The 21,120-nt window shown below is 39.9% G+C and overlaps 1 protein-coding gene across 1 annotated transcript in view; it reads right to left on the bottom strand.

Annotated features, from left to right (window-relative positions):
* Positions 1-3,027: 3,027 nt before the first annotated feature.
* The window catches only part of lrrc2 (leucine rich repeat containing 2), a 36,084-nt gene continuing 17,991 nt past the window's right edge, over positions 3,028-21,120 (bottom strand). The window contains exons 5-8 of the mRNA XM_059969088.1: positions 14,823-14,968; positions 10,996-11,148; positions 6,960-7,093; positions 3,028-3,114 (exon numbers count right to left, since the gene is read on the bottom strand). Of these exons, the coding sequence (XP_059825071.1) occupies positions 3,065-3,114; positions 6,960-7,093; positions 10,996-11,148; positions 14,823-14,968 (483 nt within the window). The 3' untranslated portion in view covers positions 3,028-3,064. The remainder of the gene's footprint in view (positions 3,115-6,959; positions 7,094-10,995; positions 11,149-14,822; positions 14,969-21,120) is intronic.

The following is a 21,120-nucleotide window of genomic DNA, read 5'->3' as shown; positions in this document are numbered from 1 at the left end:
ATAAGAATTAATGATATTTTGCAATAAGCATTTGTCAGCACTCATTAACATTCAAAAAATCAGTAATTTCAAGTAATTATCATTCATTTTAATATATAATTTATCATAACTCTGTGCACTCTATTATAAGAAAAATGCAAAAATAAATTTTACAAATGCAATAATATAATTACAAAAACTGAGTTGCTCATGTTTTAGAGAATGTCTTTGCAAATGGTAAAAGCTATTCAAGCATATTTGTCATCAGTTGACATGTTTTGCAATTTAATTTGCACTTTTTCTATTTTTCCTCATGTTTCTTCTCCCGAAGAGAATGGGGTTAAGCTCCACAGATGATAGAACCCTCATATTTCATTCAAATGGCTGTTTTTTTCAAATGATTGTGGACTGTGAATGTGATTGGACATCTACAGGGTTGGACTAATCCACATCTAATATTCTGCTGATGAAATTCTGCAAGAGATTATTAGATAGCAAATTCAAAAAGGGAACTCTGCAAATGCTCTTCCCCTACTTGCAATAAGGAGATCCCCAGTTCAGTGGAATTATGCCAACATTCTTTATCTTATCACTTCACACAGTGAACTAACTAAAGCAATGAGGTCCTTTCATGAAACAATCCATTTATCCTGGAATAATATATTTTTACAATATTTAAGTATAGTGCCAAAATCAACTTGATGTAGCTTATTTGTGTGTTAGCATGGTGGACAATGTATTTAAGCTAAAAGCAAAAAAACGGAGTATCAGATTTTTAGAATCCGAGATTCATAGAAAAGTACAGCACAGAAACCTGCCCCTTGGCCCATCTAGTCCATGCCAAACCATTTACACTGCCTACTCCCATCGAGCTACACTGGGACAATAGCCCTCCATACCCCTACCATGCATGTACCTATCTAAACTTCTCATAAATGCTGAAATTGAGCTCTCATGCACCACTTGTGCTGACAGTTCATTCCACACTCTCAAAACCCTCTGAGTGAAGAAGTTTCCCTCATGTTCCCCTTAAAATTTTCACCTTTCTCCCTTAACCTATGATCTCTTATTGCTGTCCCACCCAACCTCAGTGGAAAAAAAGTCTGCTTATATTTACTCTACCTACCTCTCGTAATTTTGAATACCTCTGTCAAATCTCATCTCAATCTTCTACATTCCAGAGAATAAAGACCTAACTATTCAATCGTTCCTTATAACTCAGGTCCTCCAGTCCCGACAACATCCTTATAAATTTTCTCTGTACTCTTTCAACCTTATTTTCATCTTTCCTGTAGGCAGGTGATCAAAACTGCACACAATACTCCAAATTAAGCCTTACTAATGTCTCATACAATTTCAACATAACGTCCCAGCTCCTGTATTCAATACCTTGATTTATTAAGACCAGTGTGCTAAGAGCTTTCTTTACAACCCTATCTATTGATGATGCCACTTTCAATGAATTATGGACCTGAATTCCCAGATCCCTTTGTTCTACAGCACTCCTTAGTGCCCTATTTTTCACTGTGTAAGACCTACCCTTGTTGGTCCTACTGAAGTGCAACACCTCTCACTTCTCTGCATTAAATTCCATCTGCTATTTTTCAGTCCATTTTTCCACCTGGTCCAGATCTCGCTGCAAACTCTGATAGTCTTCCTTGCTGTCCTCTACACCCCCAATTTTGGTGTCATCTGCAAATTTGCTGATTCAGTTAACCACATTATCATCCGGATTGTTGATATTTATGACAAATTCTCATTACAATAAACTTCTGGCAGATATCATTTGTTGTGATGCTATTCCAACGTGCACATTGGGAACAGGCTGTAAATCAAATGTTTTTGTATTGCCTCCAGCAATAAATGAGATTTCTATGCGGCATAATAAAAAAAAGTCATCATTTTTTTAAAAACTTATCTTGCTATCATGAACTACATTCCCTGAAAGCTCCCGGGAGAATGCAGAGAGGAAAACTATTTGGAAAAATAAGGACTACTGCCCTAATCTTCTTTATTCAACAGTTCTACTATCAATTGGGACAGACCTCTTCAGTATTAGTTTTATCCAGGTTCATTTTGTTAAGAGCAGAAGTCAAATTGTTCATTACAGGGAAAGAAAACTTGTAGGAAAATCAAAATGCTGAGAACTTACACTAAGACAGCTGAGAAATGTATTAAATGATTGAAGAAAGTTAACTTTGTTGACGACAGGGCAGAACGTCACCACTAGTGATTAGTGCTGAAAGAATATTGGTACCAGTTGTACTCACCTCCAGTACGTTCCATTGACATCAGCTGAATGAAATGCATGGAGGTCAGTACAACAAGTGACTCATCTACTCATATGTTTAGAGCTTCAAACCAGAGACAAATTTCTGCCCCCAACAGGAGAAAAGAATTATATCGGGGTGAGGATGTTTTTACCACCTGACAAGATTTTAGGTGGTGGAAACATTGAAGAAGCTTGAGGAGTATCTGGGAGAGTCTTAATTATACTATTATATATTTAACATTGATTAATTCTTCAGTTAAACAGGAATAAACTAGTGAATACTGGCCCACTGCAAATCTAAATCTCCTAGTTTCTAACAGACAAGATGAAGAAAAAAAATCCTTATGTGTGTAAAATAACTTTCTAATTGTGATTACAATTGTGATAATATGAGAAATAGAATTAAGATTAATAAAATTGTAAAAACTGCACATATTTCTTCAGAATCTTCTGTTATATCCAAGTTACTATAATACATACACATTGTAGACATCCAGATCAAGTCATAATTCCCCTCATTACTCCTGAATATGTCAATACTCCTCACCTTTAACATTTGGTCATGTAACTCCAATCAACAGCTCATGTTATAGGCAGCTACTGAACTGTGCCACAAATAAAAGCAGCATATCTATAATAAAACTACTTTCTAATTTCAATTTCACAAATGTGACTTCAGTTTTTAAAATAGCACGACGAGATCACTTGAAGCCAGCTTCTGATTCAGTAGATAAGTTCTGGACAAAGCATCATCGTTCTTAAATTTGTTTGAGATCCTTTTCATATATTGGTGAAATATGATGCCAAATGTTGTCAGAGCTGAAGGCTTAGAGACACCCTTGTTGTGTAGGTTGGCGCTGATTCTGCAGTTAAAACAAAAACAGCGTTGTTTTATATCATCAAGCAATAATTTTGCTGACACAATAAACTACAGTAATGGAATGGATCACTAATCTTTTAGAGAATCTGCCAGACTTTGAAGTAATTTTTATAAACTGAATTATAATGTTACAGCTAGCACTAGGGATAAAATATTGCAACAATATACATGTCAAAATGCTCTCAGCAGCTGCTGGGGATATAAACAACCTCATTAAATTACATGACTTTTCAAAACTCCGGGGCAAACCATTCATAAAATATAATAGCACACACAAAATACTGGAGGAACTCAGCAAGTCAGGCAGCATCTATGGAAATGAATAAACAGTCAATGTTCTTCAGTACTGAAAAGGCAGGGGGGAAATGCCAGAATAAGAAAATTTGGGAGGAGGGGAAGGAGGCTAGATGGAAGGTGAAAGGTAAAGCCAGGTGGGTGGGAAAGGAGAAGGGCTGGAAAAAAAAGGATCTGATAGGAGAGGAGAGTGGACCATGTGAGAAAAGGAAAGAGGAGGGGACCTAGAAGGAAGTGATAGGCAGATGAGAAGAGATAAAATGCCAGAGTTGGAAAGAGAGGAAGAGAGGAGGGGGAAGGAACTTTTTTACCGGAAGGAGAAATTGATATTCATACAATCAGGCTGGAGGTTACCTGGATGGAATATAAGGTGTTACTCCTCCAACCTGCGGGTGGCCTCATCTTGGTACTAGAAGAGGCCATGAACCGACCTGTCGGACGGAACGCGAATGGGAATTGGAATTAAACTGTTTGGCCACTGGGAAATTCGACTTTTGGAAGGTGGAGCGGAGGTGCTTGACAAAGCAGTTGGCAAATTTACAACAGGTCTTACTGATGTAGAGGAGCCCGCATCGGGACACACTAGACGACCCCAGCAGATTGTCAGGTGAAGAGTTGCCCTGAATGAGGGCCCTGAATGGAGGTGAGGGAGGAGGTGAATGGACAGATGTAGCACTTAGGCTGATTGCTTAGGGATGCGTGCTGGGAGGGATGAATAGACAAGGGAATCGTGGACAGAGCAATCCCTGGGGAAAGCGGAGTGGGGGGTGGATGGGAAGTAATAATATGTTTAGTAGTAGGATCTCTTTAGAGATGGCAGAAATTGTGGAGGAGGATGTGTTGGATGTGTCTGCTCATGGCTGGTAGGTAAGGACAAGAGGAACTCTATCACTGTTAAGGTGGTGAGAAGTAGGGGTGAGTGCAGATGTTTGGGAAATGGAGGAGATGCAGGTGAGGGCAGCATCAATCATAGAGGGAGAGAAACCCATTCTTTGAAGAAGGAGGAAATCACTAATATCCTGGAAAAGAAAGTCGTTTCCTGGGAACAGATCCGGCAGAAGTGAAGAACTGAGCGTTTTTACAGGAGATGGGTGGGAAGCAGTATAGTGAAGTTAACTGTGGGAATCAGTAGGTTTATAAAAGCTGTCTTTTGACAGTTTGACTCCAGAGGTGGAAACAGAGAGATCGTGAAAGGGGAGGAAGGAGAGATGGACCAAAACTGCAGGGCAGAATTTAGAGGCAAAGTTGATGAAATTGATGAGGTCAGTGTTGGTGCATGAAGCAGAACTAATGCAGTCATCAATGTAGTGGAGGAAGAGTTGGGGAGCAATACGGGGGAAGGCTTGGAACATGAATTGTTTTATATACTATAGTAGTTAAATACTAAGTTTAAGTAGGGAGGAAGATTCAAGTTCTTTCAGAAGGAATTGTATATGCCTTTGGATCTGAGAAAGTTAAGTTATTGTTTTAAAAATCTTGTTATTGCTGCAGGGACTGGACTGGGGAAATGGATGCAAGCCACTCTTCTCTCTGTTCCTCTTATGCATTTTTTAAATTGCAGCTTATAGTATTGAAAGGGAAAACACAACTACAGCTGTGAAGAGCCCTGTTGCTCCTGATGACCCTGTGATCTCTGTCTCAGAGGCCAATGTTAGACTGTCTTTAAAGAGAGTGAACCCTCGCAAGGCAGAAGGTCCTGATGGAGTACATGGTAAGTCTCTGAAAATCTGTGCCAACCAATTAGTGGGAGTATTCAAGGACACTTTCAACCTCTCATTGCTATGGGTGGAAGTTCTCACTTGCTTCAAAAAGGCAACAATTATACCAGTGCTCAAGAAGAATAATGTGAGCTGTCTTAATGACTACTGCCCAGTAGCACTCACATCTACAGTGATGAAATGCTTTGAGAGGTTGATCATGACTAGACTGAACTCCTGCCTCAGCAAGGACCTGGACCCATTGCAATTTGCCTATCGCCACAACAGGTCAACAACAGACGAAATCAAAATGGCTCTCCATACAGCTTTAGACCATTGGATAACACAAACACCTATGTCAAGATGCTGTTCATCAACTGTAGCTCAGCATTTAATACCATCATTCCCACAATCCTGATTGAGAAGCTGCAGAATCTGGGCCTCTGTACCTCCCTCTGCAATTGGATCCTCAACTTCCTAACTGGAAGACAGCAATCTGTGTGGATTGGTGATAATATCACCTCCTCACTGATGATCAATGCTGGTGCACCTCAGGGATGTGTGCTTAGCCCACTGCTCTACTCTCTATATGCATATGACTGTGTGTCTAGGCATAGCTCAAATACCATCTATAAATTTGCTGATGATACAATTATTGTTGGTAGAATCTCAGGTGGTGATGAGAGGGCGTACAGGAGCGAGATATGCCAACTAGTGGAGTGGTGCTGCAGCAACAACCTGGCATTCAACATCAGTAAGATGAAAGAGCTGATTGTGGACTTCAGGAAGGGTAAGACGAAGGAAACACATACCAATCCTCATAGGGAGATCAGAAGTGGGGAGAGTGAGCAGTTTCAAGCTCCTGGCTGTCAAGATCTCTGAGGATCTAACCTGGTCTCAACATATCGATGTAGTTACAAAGAAGGCAAGACAGCGGCTATACTTCATTAGGAGTTTGAAGAGATTTGGTATGTCAACAAATACACTCAAAAACCTCTATAGATGTACCGTGGAGAGCATTCTGACAGGCTGCATCACTGCCTGGTATGTGGGGGGGGGGGATGCTACTGCACAGGACCGAAAGAAGCTGCAGACGGTTGTAAATCTAGTCAGCTCCATCTTGGGTACTAGCCTATAAAGTACTCATGACATCTTCAAGGAGTGATGTCTCAGAAAGGCTATTAAGGACCTCCAGCACCCAGGGCATGCCCTTTTCTCATTGTTACCATCAGGTAGGAGGTACAGAAGCCAGAAGCAACACACTCAGCGATTCAAGAACAGCTTCTTCCCCTCTGCCATCTGATTCCTAAATGGATGTTGAACATTACCTCACTTGGACACTACCTCACTTTTTTTAAATATACAAAATTTCTGTTTTTTCCACGTTTTATATCTATTCAATATACATATTTTGTAATTGATTTACTTTTTTTTCTCTGTTGGATTATGTATTGCATTGAACTGCTGCTGCTAAGTTAACACATTTCACATCACATGCTGGTGATAATAAACCTGATTTTGATCTCAATTCTGATTCTTATTGTAGCTACTCTTGGTGTGGTGACTTCCTAATCCAGTCCCACTAACCCTTCCCAAAGATTCCACTCTCCACTCAGAAAGATCGTGCTTAAAGAACAAAATGGAACAACACATCCTTACAACTGGAAATATTTTAAAGCAAATCATGGTGATACTACCGCTGTACCATCTCTTCTCACTTTTTATTCATCTTTCCTATGCATTCTAATTTTGCTGGGCTAGAGCCTAAACTTATCTAGTTTCATAAACTAAAAACTCCAACTTAGAAACAAATAAACAAAACCAACTGAGTACTTGCCTCTTTCTTCCAAATCCTGAAAGTATGTGTGCATCAAATCTTTTTCAAATTCTTCATGTTCATCATCTTCAAATATTTCACTGATTGTATTATCTCCAATACTGTCAAGTGGATTTTCTCGAAGATCAATATATCTGGTAAAGGACAGGAACATACATAATCCTTAGTTGAGTTTTTATCATTATTTGATTTACTCATAACTTTTTAATTCATAAAAATATCAAAACATAAAGTGTTTTCTCATTAAAATATGAAAAAATTCACTTTCTTTTAATTATTCTTTCATTCACAGTATTAGTGGAAATGAAAATCACCTAAACTCATTGTGATCTAATTCTCCTAAAACTTGCAGTATGGGATTTTGAAGCACAACTCTTAAGAACAGAGGCGATAATAGACAATAAGTGCAGGAATAGGCCATTCGGCCCTTCAAGCCAGCATCGCCATTCAATATGATCATGCCTGATCATCCACAATCAATACCCCGTTCCTGCCTTCTCCCCATATCTCTTGACTCTGCTATCTTTAAGAGCTCTATCCAACTCTTCCTTGAAAGCATCCAGAGAATTGGCCTCCACTGCCTTCTGAAGCAGAGCATTCCATAGATCCACAACTCTCTGGGTTAAAAAGTTTTTCCTAAACTATGAGATGGAGCCATATGTTACCATTACAGTTGAAGATCACAGCATCAGCAGTGCTCCACTCTCTCAATAGTCAAGCAGCTCCTTTCAGTGTGGATTATATACAGTGGATTCTAGTAAATCCACTATTTGGGCCTACAGTTAATCGGGACAGCTGCTTATTTGGGCCAACTCCTAAAATAAGAAAAGCTAATCAAGGAAATAGCCGGGATACCATTTGTTTATTTGGAACACTATGTCACTTAATTGGGACAGAAGACTGTTGTTGAACAGTTTCTGACTACTGTCAGATGTGTTAGACACTACACTGTACATAGAGTGAAGAGTTTTTAAATAGTGCTAGTTGTGTGTGCTTGTATTCAAAAGACAGTGATTTTTGGTTTCAAGCGTTCAGGCTTAGCCATGCCAGAAACAGCCAGGAGGTAAAATGAAATGATTTTGCTACTTCACCAACTATGAGGAATCTGAAGATATAGGCAATTGTCTTGTATGTTACAATGAAAGTGAATATTTGGAGAATGCAATCATCAAAAGCATTGTATGACATCATTCCATTATCTGGACAAGGTACCTGCATTGATTTTGTTAATTTACCGTCCATCGAAGGAATATAGCAATGTACGCTGAATTCCTCCATCGATAACTGTTAGGAACAAATAGTTTTATAGTACTGTGGTAGTATTGATAGTGTTCTAATTTCTCCTGTATTTCGCTTAAATACATAATTTGTTACTCAATTAAATTGTTTTTTCTTTTTTATAACTATTTCTATGAAACTTTGACTAGACCTTGCACTTGTCTGCATTAAATTCCAACTGCCATGTTTTAGTCCATTTTTCCAGCTGGTCCAGAACTCACTTTTACCAATGATAGTCTTTCTTGCTGTCTACTACACTTCTAATGGTGGTATCATCCACAAATTTGCTGATCCAGTTTACCACATTATCATCCAGATAGTTGATATAGATGACAAACAACAATGGATCCAGCACCGATCCCTGCGGCACTCCACTAGTCACAGGCCACCAGTCAGAGAGCCAGACATCTACTTCCACTCTCTGGTTATCTTACAAAGCCAATATCTAATCCAATTTACTATCTCATCTTGAATGCTGAGCTGAACCTTCTTGACCTACCTCCCATGCAGTGCTTGTCAAATGCCTTGCTAAAGTCCATGTAGACAACATCCATTGCCTTTCCTTCATCCAGTTTCCTGGGTAATTTTCTTAAGAACACAAATCCAGGATTATGCTGCTTTGCAGTAGCACAGAGGTGCTACACGTTTGAAGATGCTCCATTTTGTTTAGGGCATTAAATCAAGGCCCTATTTACTTTTTCCAGTTGGATATATGAGTTTCCCTGGCATTATTTCTCTATCACTCATTTAGCGCATCACTATTTGTGGAAGACTGTTATATTAGAATAATAGCTTCATGCCAATTTTATTTTACTAAATTTATTTTAGAATGTGCTTTGGGCAGGCCTAAAATGTACAGTATTTGAAAAGTATTAATATTAAATCAGTACTTCATTTATTTCCTTCAAAAGCTTCTTCAATATAACAAGGTTCTCCAAAATATCCCAAAAGAACATTATCCTAAAACATTCTGACCGTGAGCCACACAAAAAGACAGCAGGACAGGTGACAAAAAACCACTTCCTAAAAATGCCAAAATGGAGATATCCCGAGAAGATGAGAGCTCAAAGGGAACTCCAGAGCCCAATACGGTCAATGAAATTCAGTTTAGAATCCAGAACTATGACAGATGTGGTGATGTTGAGTTTGTGGAATCAACATGTTCTTCTTTTCCTTCAGTGAGTAATTAAGCTCTGAGCTTCCCCAGAATAACATTCTGAGTTTAGTTTCTTTGGTGTGAAGAACACCATTGTTGCACTGTAGAAGATCTGGCCTTGTGTAGGTTCCTCTAAGGCCCTCACAATTTAGGAAGAGATTTTTAGCAAAAAAGCACCATCTATAAATTCTGCCTCACTTGAACAATTTCAATTGAACAATGATGCCTTAAGGTTTCTGAGCTGGAAACTTTACAAAAGCAACACAATGCTTCAGTCAACAATATGCAACTTCAGTTTACTCAAGTATGCTGTTGTATCGTGCTCCTGCCCAGAAATCCGCTGTGACCCACATCATGACAAAACAAAATAGATGTAAAAATGAATGTAAGAAATATTGTACCCCTTTATTTATGATAGATAAGTACATTCAATAATAGTCTGCCAAAAACTTCTGAAATCCATATGAATGAAGTATTCCTCGTTCTCCACTCTGCTGGTTTGCAATATTGATCATCCCACATGTGATAATTTTTCTTAGCTTTTGTTCTCTTAAGGATATTTTCAGTTTGGTTTTGTTGAAGCTACACTCCCTATTCCAGTGAGTAAAGAGTATGTTTATTGCTCATTTCATTAAACTGTTAATTGCTATACACTCTCCTGTTGAACATTCCTCTGCGACCAATAACAAAGGCAAAGACAACTTAAATAAATCATTTTACTCAAGTGCTTTCTGTGCCATGCACTTGTCTAAACATAACACATAGCCAGAAACAATGCAATAAATCTATTTGACTATTTGAGTTCGCTAAACCTAAGTTAATTCTTAAAGGAGTTGTTTGAAATTAATGTTGTGCCAGTATTAACCTCCATATGTTCAATCTCAAACCACTATGGAAACTATTTCAGTAAAATCTCTTTATGTTCAGTGTCATCCACATTTTTAGCTTTAGCTTACTCCATATCTTGCACCTCCATTAGATTACCAGTGTCAGAAACTTTAGTCTGTGCCACACCTTCCTCAATTAAGTTAATCTACATTGCTCCTTGCCTCTAATGACTTACTTAAAATTACCTTATTATGTTGATGCTTCCAACTATTCTTCTACTTCTTGTTAGTATTGATTCCCTCAACTATACTTTGTATGATTTTTTGGTACAATTTGCTGTAGTCAGTACGTAGAGTGTTGCTGATTCATGAATGTCCCTGATACAGGAGCTGCTGTCTCATTTTATCCCAGTTCAAATAATTAACATGTTTGTAGGAGAATTTCTGTAACTGTCATGCTGTCATTATTTGTTATTCATTTGGTAAGCTTTGCTCAGTCATGTGCACCAGCAATCATGAACTCAGTCACCTAATGAAGCAGTGTTCTGCACTTCACAAAGTGACAATCAGCTGAATCCATTTGCGTTCTCTTGGATAATTCATACATCCGTCTGCTGGCAGGCTAATGTGGAGGAGTACCTCATAACTAATAACAGAAATGCATCGCTTAAATTTTCAGCTTCTATTGACTTTTGAGCAAAAGTGTAATTAAGGGGAGACATAAAGGAAAGTATTTTAATAACAACAAAATCAAAGATTATAATGCCACACTTACTTTAGATTGGGATCCATCAAAAGAGCAGATGGCAAGTTCTTGATGTCATCGCCACTGACAACCAACATCTTTAGACGAGGCATTCTACACAAGACTTTGGATAGGTAGGTCATCTTGTTCTTCTGAAGGAAAAGGGACTGGAGCTCACTGAGCCTGTGCAGAATGTGAGAGAGAATGCACAACGTTAACTCCATCTTCAGCTGAATATTGAAGTGAATACCCCAATGGACAGCCTGGTCATCTCACCTAAATCACAGCATTTTTAAAAAGTAATCAGAATCAGGATCAGGTTTAATATCACCAGCATATGTCATGAAATTTGTTAACATTACGGCTGCATTGCAATGAAATGCTTGATAAATAAATATAGAGACAAAAAAACTAAATTTAGAAGTTGGATGGCAGAGGGGCAGAAGCTGTCCCTCAATCACTGAGTGTGTGCCTCCTTCCTAAAGATAACTATGAGAAGAGAGCAAGTGTTGGGTGGTGGAGATCTTTAATGATGGTCACTGCCTTTCTAAGGCACTGCCTCTTGAAGATATCTTGGTTACTACAGAGGCTGGTACCCGTGACATAGCTGACTAATTTTACAAGTTTCTGCAAATTACTTCGATCTTGTGCAGTACCCCCCCTCCCCAAACCAGATGGCAATGCAGCCAATCAGAATGCTCTCCATTGTACATTTGTAGAAGTTTGCATCCAAAACAAAGACTGGATTTTAGAAAATTTAAATGAATGCATTTTAATTTATTATTATTGGCCTAATTATACAGTTCTGTTCCAGTGGCAACAGGCCACATTGTATTGTGTGAATGGCCTGTAATCAGAATGGAGAGCAGAGTTCTTGAAATTAATTATTTTACTTCTTTTATACAGCTATTTCAGAAGCAAAATTTATAAAACACTGGCTATTTCTTATCCATTGTGTGGTCACAACACTATAGCAAGGATGCAACTGAGCTGAAGAAGGTTCACCAGGATTTAGCCTGGACTGGGACATTTCACATGTATGGATATGCTGGATTTGCTTTCACTGGAATGGAGGAAGCTGAAGGGAGACTTGATAAAGATATACAAAATTGTCAGAGGGAAAGATTGTAAGAATCTTTTTGATTTAGTGAGGGTGTTTAAAACATGAAGGAATGGGTATAAGGTAGGAGATTTAAAGGAGGAAATTTTTTCACACAACGATTGATTGGAACCTGGACAGTGCTGCCTGAGGAGGTGAGAGAGGCACATACTCTCACAACATCTATACAGGATCTGCACATACACTTGAATCGCTGAGGCAGAGACGTCTATGGATTGATAACTACTGTAATGGGTATGATCATGGTGGATCACTAGATTTGGTTTTGTGGTGTAGGACTTTATGACTCGATGACCTTAAGGAGTCATATTTAATGACTCTTCCTGGTAATATGGGCAAGTAGAAGATATTCCCCATGTACAGACCACCATGTTGGGGATACCTATAAATCTGACCACAGTACTCCTGCACCTATTAGACACTTAGCCAATCTTTTCAATCTCCTGCTCTACTTGCTTTATACTTTTGACTGTGAGGCTAAGCACAGCTCCAAATCCATAGTTAAGTTTGCTGACATCACCACTGTCATTGGTTGAATCAAAGGTGGTGATGAAGCAGCATATAGGACGGAGATTGAAAAATTGTGTCGGGTACCACAGCAATAACCTCTCACTCATTATCAGCAAGACCAAAAATATGATTATTGACTTCAGGAGGAAAAACGTGAGGCCCATGAGCCAGTCCTCATTGGGGGATCAGAGATAGAGCGGGTCAGCAAATTCCTTGGTGTAATCATTTCAGAGGATCTGTCCTGGGGCCAGCACATAAATGCCATTACAAAAAAAGCATGGCTGTGCCTCTACTTTCTTAAAAGTTTGCGAAGAATCCGCCTGTTGTCTAAAACTTTGACCAACTGCTATAGATGTTTGGTGGAGAGTATATTGACTGGTTTCATCATGGCCTGGTCTAGAAACATCAGTGCTCTTGAATAGAAGATCCTATAAAAAGTAGTGGATACAGAGTGCTGTCTCAGGAAAGCAGCATCCATCACCATCAGGTCACCATCCATCACCCCCACTATCCAGGTCATGTTCTCTTCTTGCTGTTGCCGTTGGGAAGGAGGTACAGGAGCTTCAGGTCCCACACCAGCAGGTTCAGGAACAGTTATTTCCCCTCAACTATGAGGCTATAGAACCAGAGGGGATAGCTTCAATAAACTTCATTCAGCCCATCACTGGACTGTTCTCACAACCTCTGAACTCACTTTCAAGGACTCTTCATCTTATGTTCTCAATATTATTTATTTGTTTGTTTATCTATTTATTTATTTATTTATTGTTTTCTTTTTCTTTCTTTTTGTATTTGCACAGTTTGTTGCCTGTCCATCCTGTTGGGTGTTGTCTTTCATTACTATTTGTTTCTTTTATTTACTGTGAATGCCCACAAGAACATGAATCTCAAGGTTGTATACTGTATGTACTTTGATAATAAATTTACTGTGAATTCTGAACTTTTTCTTCAGTACATTCCAGCACAGGACTCCGCATGGAGTTGAGCAGAAAAGTTGAAACTTGACGTAATTTCATAACTCCTATTCTGAGGAACATACTACAACTTAGGGACAACTTACAGTGGCTAATTAAGCTACTAGCCCTGGCATCTTTGGGATGTGGAGGAAGCAGGGCTTCTAGAGGAAACCTAGGGAGTCACAGTCAGAAGGTGTAAAGTTCACTGAGAAATTTTCTGGAAATTAGAATTGACTTGGGACACTGCTGTAAATCTGAAGGGGTAGTATTTTTGTATATCTGGAAACAGGTTCTGATCTGAGATGGACAGAATGGCTTTATGTGTATCTGGGAAAGGGATAAATCCTGTCTCACTAATGTAATTGATTTAAAAAGGTAGCTAAAAAGACTGATAAAGGCAAGGTGGTATATATAGATTGGGGTAAGGCATTTGACATGGCTCCTTATGGTAGCTGGCCCAAACATTGAGGCAAATAGGATCCAAGGCAAACTGGTTAATTTTTCCAAAATTAGCTTGATGTTAGGAGGCAAAGGGCAGCCGCGGGAGGATGTTTTTCTGATTGGAAATTTGTGACCACTGCAGGGACTGGCGTGGGTTTTCTTTGGAATAGATTGTCAGTGGGAGAAAAGTCACGGGTATTTGACACTAGGATGACTGTAATGGAAAAAAATAAATGCCTTCTGGAATCTGGGTTGAGATTCCCCAGATAGATTTCACAAACAACTTCAGGAAGAGGGTTTAAAACAAATCTACATAGGTTGGACTCTTGCGATAATGAACCACATCCTCTGGGAGTTGCAAATTAACTGAACGTAAATTTGACTCTTGAATTCAGCTAAATTGTAGCCTTCTTCAGGAGTTAGCAGTTTGTCGTGGGAAATTTAACCTGTGCAGGTGAACAATGCATGGAGTCCATTGGGAGGGTGTATACTTGCCCTGAATTCTCAGCTCATATGTTGGGGATCGAGATTGCTGAGCCTGTGGTAGATTTAACTTGGCACAAGTACAGAGGTCCCAGTGGGAAGACATGGCTGCCAGCGTAATGGTAAGTAGTTACAGTCCCAAGGGCAGGTAATATGAAACTTGCTAATCAGCAGATTTGTCCATTTACTAGAGTCTGCAATTAGCTAAATTTGGACTGAGTTTGAAGCTACACTGAAGGTAATTTGATGAAGAAAATCTTTCTTCAAAATATGGCAAATATAAATTGTGTCCTATTTTTGGCCACTTCACGTTTTACAGCTTTTGTAGATTCTGGTGAAGAAGTTACCTGTCCAGATCCTGAGGAAGTTCCTTCAGTTTATTGCTGCTAAGATCTAGGCTCTTGAGGTTGGACATCCGAAGAACACAAATGGGCATGCTCAGAAACTGGTTCGAGGACAGATCTAAGTGGCTGAGTTTCTGCAGATCACGCAGCTGAAACAAGCAAAATTCAACTTATGTTACATCACATTAAACTAATACCTGAAACCTTGTACCTCACTGAATAGAAATTTAGCTTTTTTATATTGATTAAGCTTTCTTTGTTTTATTAGAAATAAGAGTGAAGAATGAACCTCAGACCTATTGCCATGCTCTTCTTCTCCATGGAGGTTTCGTTGCCAGAAGAGTCAATACAACATTTGAAAAGATATGTGACAGAAAAGTGAACCACAAAGCAGTCTGAGGGTAAGAGGACCATGAGCCTTTGTACAAGCTAGAATCAAAACTCACAAGTGGGAATGCCAATATTTCTGCATTAACCAGGAACCTCCTTTATTTTTGGTGTCATCTCTTATTTATCTCAAAATGCAATTTTTCACATTTACCCATGTTCTCTTTTCACCTTTTCCACAAATACACTTGTACATTTATATCACTAGGCCCTGGGGACTGAATTGCTACACAAAGCAGTGGCAGCCACAGTCAAGATGCTTATTATAATGAGTCCATATGTTACCACAAGCTATAGTTTGGCATCTTCCCAAAGTAGTTTTGTTAAGTGGGGGCTACCAAGCACTATGAACCAATATGGATAAACTATGAACTAGACTTGAGGTGTCCATGGTCATCCCCTTTTCCTAAAAATCTTTTATATTAATTTGGTGGGGGGTGGAGTTGGGCAGCACCGACAAGGCAGAAAATATTAACGAAAGAAAAAAAACATTTCAGGCAAATACTCCTCTAATTTCACCCTTACTTTCCTGTGAAGTTTTATGTTTACAAAAGAGGTTTGCAAGGTTGGTTCTGGATATGAGGGGGTTAATGGATGAGGAGAGAATGAGTTGCCTGGGGCTATAACCTCTGAATTTAGAAGAATGAGAGGGGATATAGAAACATATCCAATTTTGAAAGAGTTATATAAGATGAAGGCAGAACAGTAGTTTCCACTTGGAGGGTGAGCATAGAACTGGGGGGGGGATAACCTCAAGATTTTGGGGAATAGATTTAAGATGTAGTTGAGGAGCAACTACTTTTCCCAGAGAGTAGTGAATCTATGGAATTCTAAAAGTTTAAAGTAAATTTAGTATCAAGCACATATATGTCACTGTAAACTACCCTGAGATTCATTCTCTTATGAGTATCCACAGTAAATATAACGAAAATAATAGAATTGAGATAAACACACTTAATAAGTAGACAAACACCAATATGCAAAGGCAATAAACTGTGCAAATATAAAGAAGAGAAAAAAAGTAATAATCATAATAAATAAGGGATAAATATTGACAGCATGAGTTGTAGAGTCCTTAAAAATGAGTCCATAGGTTGTCCATAGGGGATGGAATCAGTTCAGTGTTGGAGTGAGTTATCCCCTCTGATTCAAGAGCCTGATGGTTGAGGGGTAATAACTGTTTCTGGATCTGGATGTGTGGAGTCCTGATAGCAGCAGTGAGAAGACAGCATGGCCTGGGTGGAGGGGTCCTCAATGATGGATGCTGATTTCCTGTGACTGTGCCCACTCTGTGTAGGTGGATACTCAGGGATATGGAGGGCTTTACCTGGGCTATATCCACTACTTTTTGTGGGCTATTCCAGTCAAGGGTATTGGTATTCCTAGACCAGGACAGGGATGCAGTGGAGAATACTTCATTAAATATATTTAAGACTCAGACTTTTGCATAGATAGGGAATTAAGAGTTATGGGGAAAGGACAGGTAGATGAAGCTGAGCCCATGGCCAGGTTAGCCATGATCTTATTGAATGGCAGAGCATGGGCCAGATGGTCTAGCTATTCCTGCTCCTATTTCTTATGTTTTTAACAAGCAGAATATTTTGGTGGCTAGGAAGAAAATCTCTTCCTATTTGTTGGGGGCAATCTACAACACCTGGGTAAATGTATTTTTGGGCAGGATGCATTATAATTCCATTGCTTTTTTTAAAATTCTTGACATAATCAGAACACACCAGACTCTGAAAAGTTATTTGCACCACTCTAACGGGCTGCGTTTGTAAGGGAAATCTTAGCTTAAATTTTATTTTAATATTAAACAATTCTGTGCAATGATGAAACTCTAATCATACCCAGCAAAATCTAATGGAATCTGTACATTCAACGCTTGAAGGTTTACTTAAATTGAGTCGGTGTTTTGGTATTTTCAATTTTGTTTTTTACTCCCATGCTTCTTTACAAAGTTATTGATTTTGTATTAAAATTTCTTTATGGTTAAATCCCTAAAATACATTGTGCCTAAAGTCCCACACCAACCATGTCCAAGAACAGCAACTTCCCTTCAATCATCCATTCTTGAACCAAGTTTCACAATCCTAATCACTACCTAAATGTAGCAACACCAACATGGTGACCACTTGATCACTTTACATTACAAAGGGATTTTTTTTGTTCTAATTGTGTGCTTTCTTGTAAAAAATTTGTGTCTAATTCACAGTGTGTTTAATTTAGGATTTTCTTGTCAATGTTACATACCTAATGCTATGTGCCATGATGCCTGTGCATATGTGCTCCTGTATATGACTATAGACTTGGCTTTGACTTTGGATTCAAAATATAATGTAAACAAAAGCTGATGCTTTATCAGTGGCTGATATTTCAGTTAGGTAGTGAGGGTGCCTTGCTTCCTTTTTCAATTTAGGTGTGTGGGTTATGGGAATTCTTTTCATAAAATAACTTACTATTCCTTGTCTTCTTTTATTGATGTGTGTATTATAGGGCATACTCTTAAATTTGTATTGAGTCTGACTTAAATAATTCTACATGAAACAAATGCTGAAATCCAGATATCAGTGGGGATAGTTTAATGCCATTACAGAACTGCTGGGATCGTATTTTCTGAGGGGGCGGCAAGGCATTCAGAAGTCTGCACAAAGTTGCATTATTTCTGATTTGGCCATTTCGCAACAGCACATCATCATTCTTTTTCTGCTTTCTAGATGTTATATTAAAAGGGTCACGTTAGTGTAGAGGTTAGCACAATGCTATTACAGCCTGGGGCATTCTGGAGTTTGGAGTTCAGTTCTGGCACCGTTCTGTAAGGAGTCTTTTGTACATCCTCCCCATGGAATGTGTTGATTTCCTCCCACAGTCCTGCAGTTTCCTCCTCCAGTCCAAAGACGTACCGGGTAGGTGAATTGATCGTTGTAACTTGTCCCATGATTAGGTTAGGGTTAATCACGTCTGTTTGGGGGTTGATGGGGGTAGCATGACATCACTAAATAAAATAAAACATGACTGCTTTAGCACCATATCTTGCCACTTTTGGAGAACTACGGACTTGAATCTCAAGTTTCTTTGGTTCATTGATTTTTTTTAGCACCCTGCCATTTAGTGTTAATACCCTACCCCCCTATGTGATCTCCCAAGATGCACCACCCCACAGTCCTCAGGATTGGTCACATCTGGAATCATGGTGCGTGGAACTGAGAAATTGGGAGGTAGGGGGTGTGCAGGAGTCTGGCGATTATAGCAAACCAATGTGTTAAGGCATGCTCTTGACTTACTGCCCCATAATAGAGAGAAATACACATTAACATTGGAAACTAGTTGGTGACCTGAAATGCTGATTTCAGTGTATCTCCACCACTTTTTTTTTATCTCAAGTTTCACACAACTTCACCCCCACCTTCAATGAGCTGTGAGTAATGGCTCTTTCAGTTTTATTGTTGAGCACATGGAAACCAGGGGTGAAAAGTCCACTTGAAGCATTGTGAAAACATTTAAGGTCTTTTGCAAGCTTGTGAATATCAAATGCAAACACGAGGAGATCTGCAGATGCTGGAAATTCAAACAACACACACAAAATGCTGGTGGAACACAGCAGGACAGGCAGCATCTATAGGGAGAAGCACTGTCAATGTTTCGGGTCCTGACGAAGGGTCTCGGCCCGAAACGTTGACAGTGCTTCTCCTTATAGATGCTGCCTGGCCTGCTGTGTTCCACCAACATTTTGTGTGTGTTGATCAAGTGCACCACGATAGCCCGTAGCTCTGTAATTCCACCCAACACTGCTGTCACTACACTCCTCTACAGAATCCTGATGCATATTTATGGATGCAGTCTGCACTGATTTATATCTGATCTGTGCTCAGCATTTTCATTTAAAAACATGACCTGTAAAGACTGGATGCTAGGGTTTGACAGCCAAGACTAATTGTGAGATGTCCCTTTCAAAACAGATTACCTTTATCAAGAACGCAACCTGTTCATGTGCTAACGTACTCTCTCTCATAAAACGCTTCACCTTAAACTCTGCAGGGTGGACACACCTTAGTTGTGAAGGAGTGAAAGACGCTAGAAGCTCTAAATGCCGGTCAAATTCAGGACACTCAACTCAGGCACACATTCCAGTGGCACACCTAGTCAAAGAGAACAATGTTGTCACCATGACAACCTACAAAATAAAGCTCAGAGGTGAATAAATCAACATTAATCTGTGAAGGAGGTGGAGACAGGCTGAAGACTGCAGAGCTGCATTTTTGTTTTTTTGGCTTGGTACAGAGTTCATCAGAGTCCCGTTGTAGTGAAAAGTGCAACTTTTGCCTTTAGACAAGGGACGTTGCGAGTATGATGCAGATGTTTTGGTTGTCTGCAAATATCTTTGGAAATGAAGCCAGGCTGGGTTGAAGTTTACTTCTCTGTGTTTGATCAGTGAGGTAACCTGGCTAGATTTCTGCCCAGATCTTGCACAGTAACACTCTCATCTGCTGGGCTGAACTTGCCCTTGCCTTCCCTTTTCATTCTTCCCACTTTGCACACACAAGCGTACTCTGCACCCATGGGCCCCAGCTACAGTCCTTTTGTTGGCTAAGTGAACAGCTCTTGTTCCAAACCTATTCTGGCACACTCCAGCCACCCAGGTCTAAAACCCTGCCAACTCATCCTCTGCTACATCAAAACCTGGATCAGTGTAGCCTCTGGCACTCACGCAGAACTCATCAATTTCATCACTTTCGTCACCATCTTCCACCCTGCCCTCACAATTGCCTTGGTAATTTCTGGATATCTTCATCTCCAACCCAGACGGTGGACTAGCCACTAAAATCTATAACCATATGGAATTCAGCAGCTACCTTCTCCCAGTCCACCTCCTGTGAGGATGCCACCCCATTTCTTCGTTCCTGCCACATCTGCCCTCAAGCTGAGGCTTTCTGCTCCAGGCCTTCTGGGATGTCTTCCTTTTCAGAAGTGTGGCTTCCCATCTACCTGAGCTGATGGAGCTCCACTTCCTGTATGTCAGCTCTGACAACCCACTTCCCCATCAGCCCAGAAAGAACAGCAATAGATTGCTTTTTTTGCTGACAATACATTTCATGACACATGCCAATGATATTTAATCTGATTCTGATTCTGAGATTCTAATTTTGATCTTGGACCTCACCTTTCACCCCACCTGCCTCCCATCCAACACAACATCTTCTTGGCCTTTCTATCAACTCCAGTACAAGCCACCACCTTTCACATCTCCCCCCTTCTCTCTCCAGCATCCCATCCTCCACTCACCCACCTACCTGCTTGCTACCAGGAGTGGTCTCCTTGGGACCACCTGGTCTGCTCATCCATCCCCACCCACCCACCCCCACTTCCCTGGCGCTTACCCTTGCACCCAAAGGAAGTTCCTGTTCCTTTACCTCCCCCCTCACCCCCAGCCAGGGATCTAATCAGCTGTTTTAGGTGAGGCAGAGATGTGCTTGCCCCTCTCCTGATCTGATCTACTGCATTAAGTTCAGTCATTGTTATATGCTGAAAATTGTTTATGTATCCCCTCAAATCTGTAGTGTCTCGATCCAAAGCATAATCTTACATTTTTTTGCCTCCACACATGCAGCTTGACTCATTGGACTCTTCGAATGTTCTGCATGTGTACCAGTAGCCCCTTCAAAAACTCATTGGATATTATTCATTTGAAAAGCAATGAAAGACTATCAGGGCTTTTTTGATGTCCCTTTGATTCTCTGCACACCACTGCATTTACGGGAGTGACTTCCACTGAGTAGTCTGTGGGCACAGATGTCAGAAGCTGACTTGCCTGGCAACCCAGTACATGCAGTACTTTCCTCTAGTACTTCCCATGTATCCTCTGACACTATTCTGTGTCTCTTTCTGCTTTTTGTATAATGGCAGCAAGTGACAA

Source organism: Hypanus sabinus, chromosome 5 (genome assembly GCF_030144855.1).
Source record: "Hypanus sabinus isolate sHypSab1 chromosome 5, sHypSab1.hap1, whole genome shotgun sequence".
Taxonomy (NCBI): Eukaryota; Metazoa; Chordata; class Chondrichthyes; order Myliobatiformes; family Dasyatidae; genus Hypanus; species Hypanus sabinus.
Note: the sequence above shows the minus strand (reverse complement) of the source record. Positions and strands in the feature narration are given on the sequence as shown.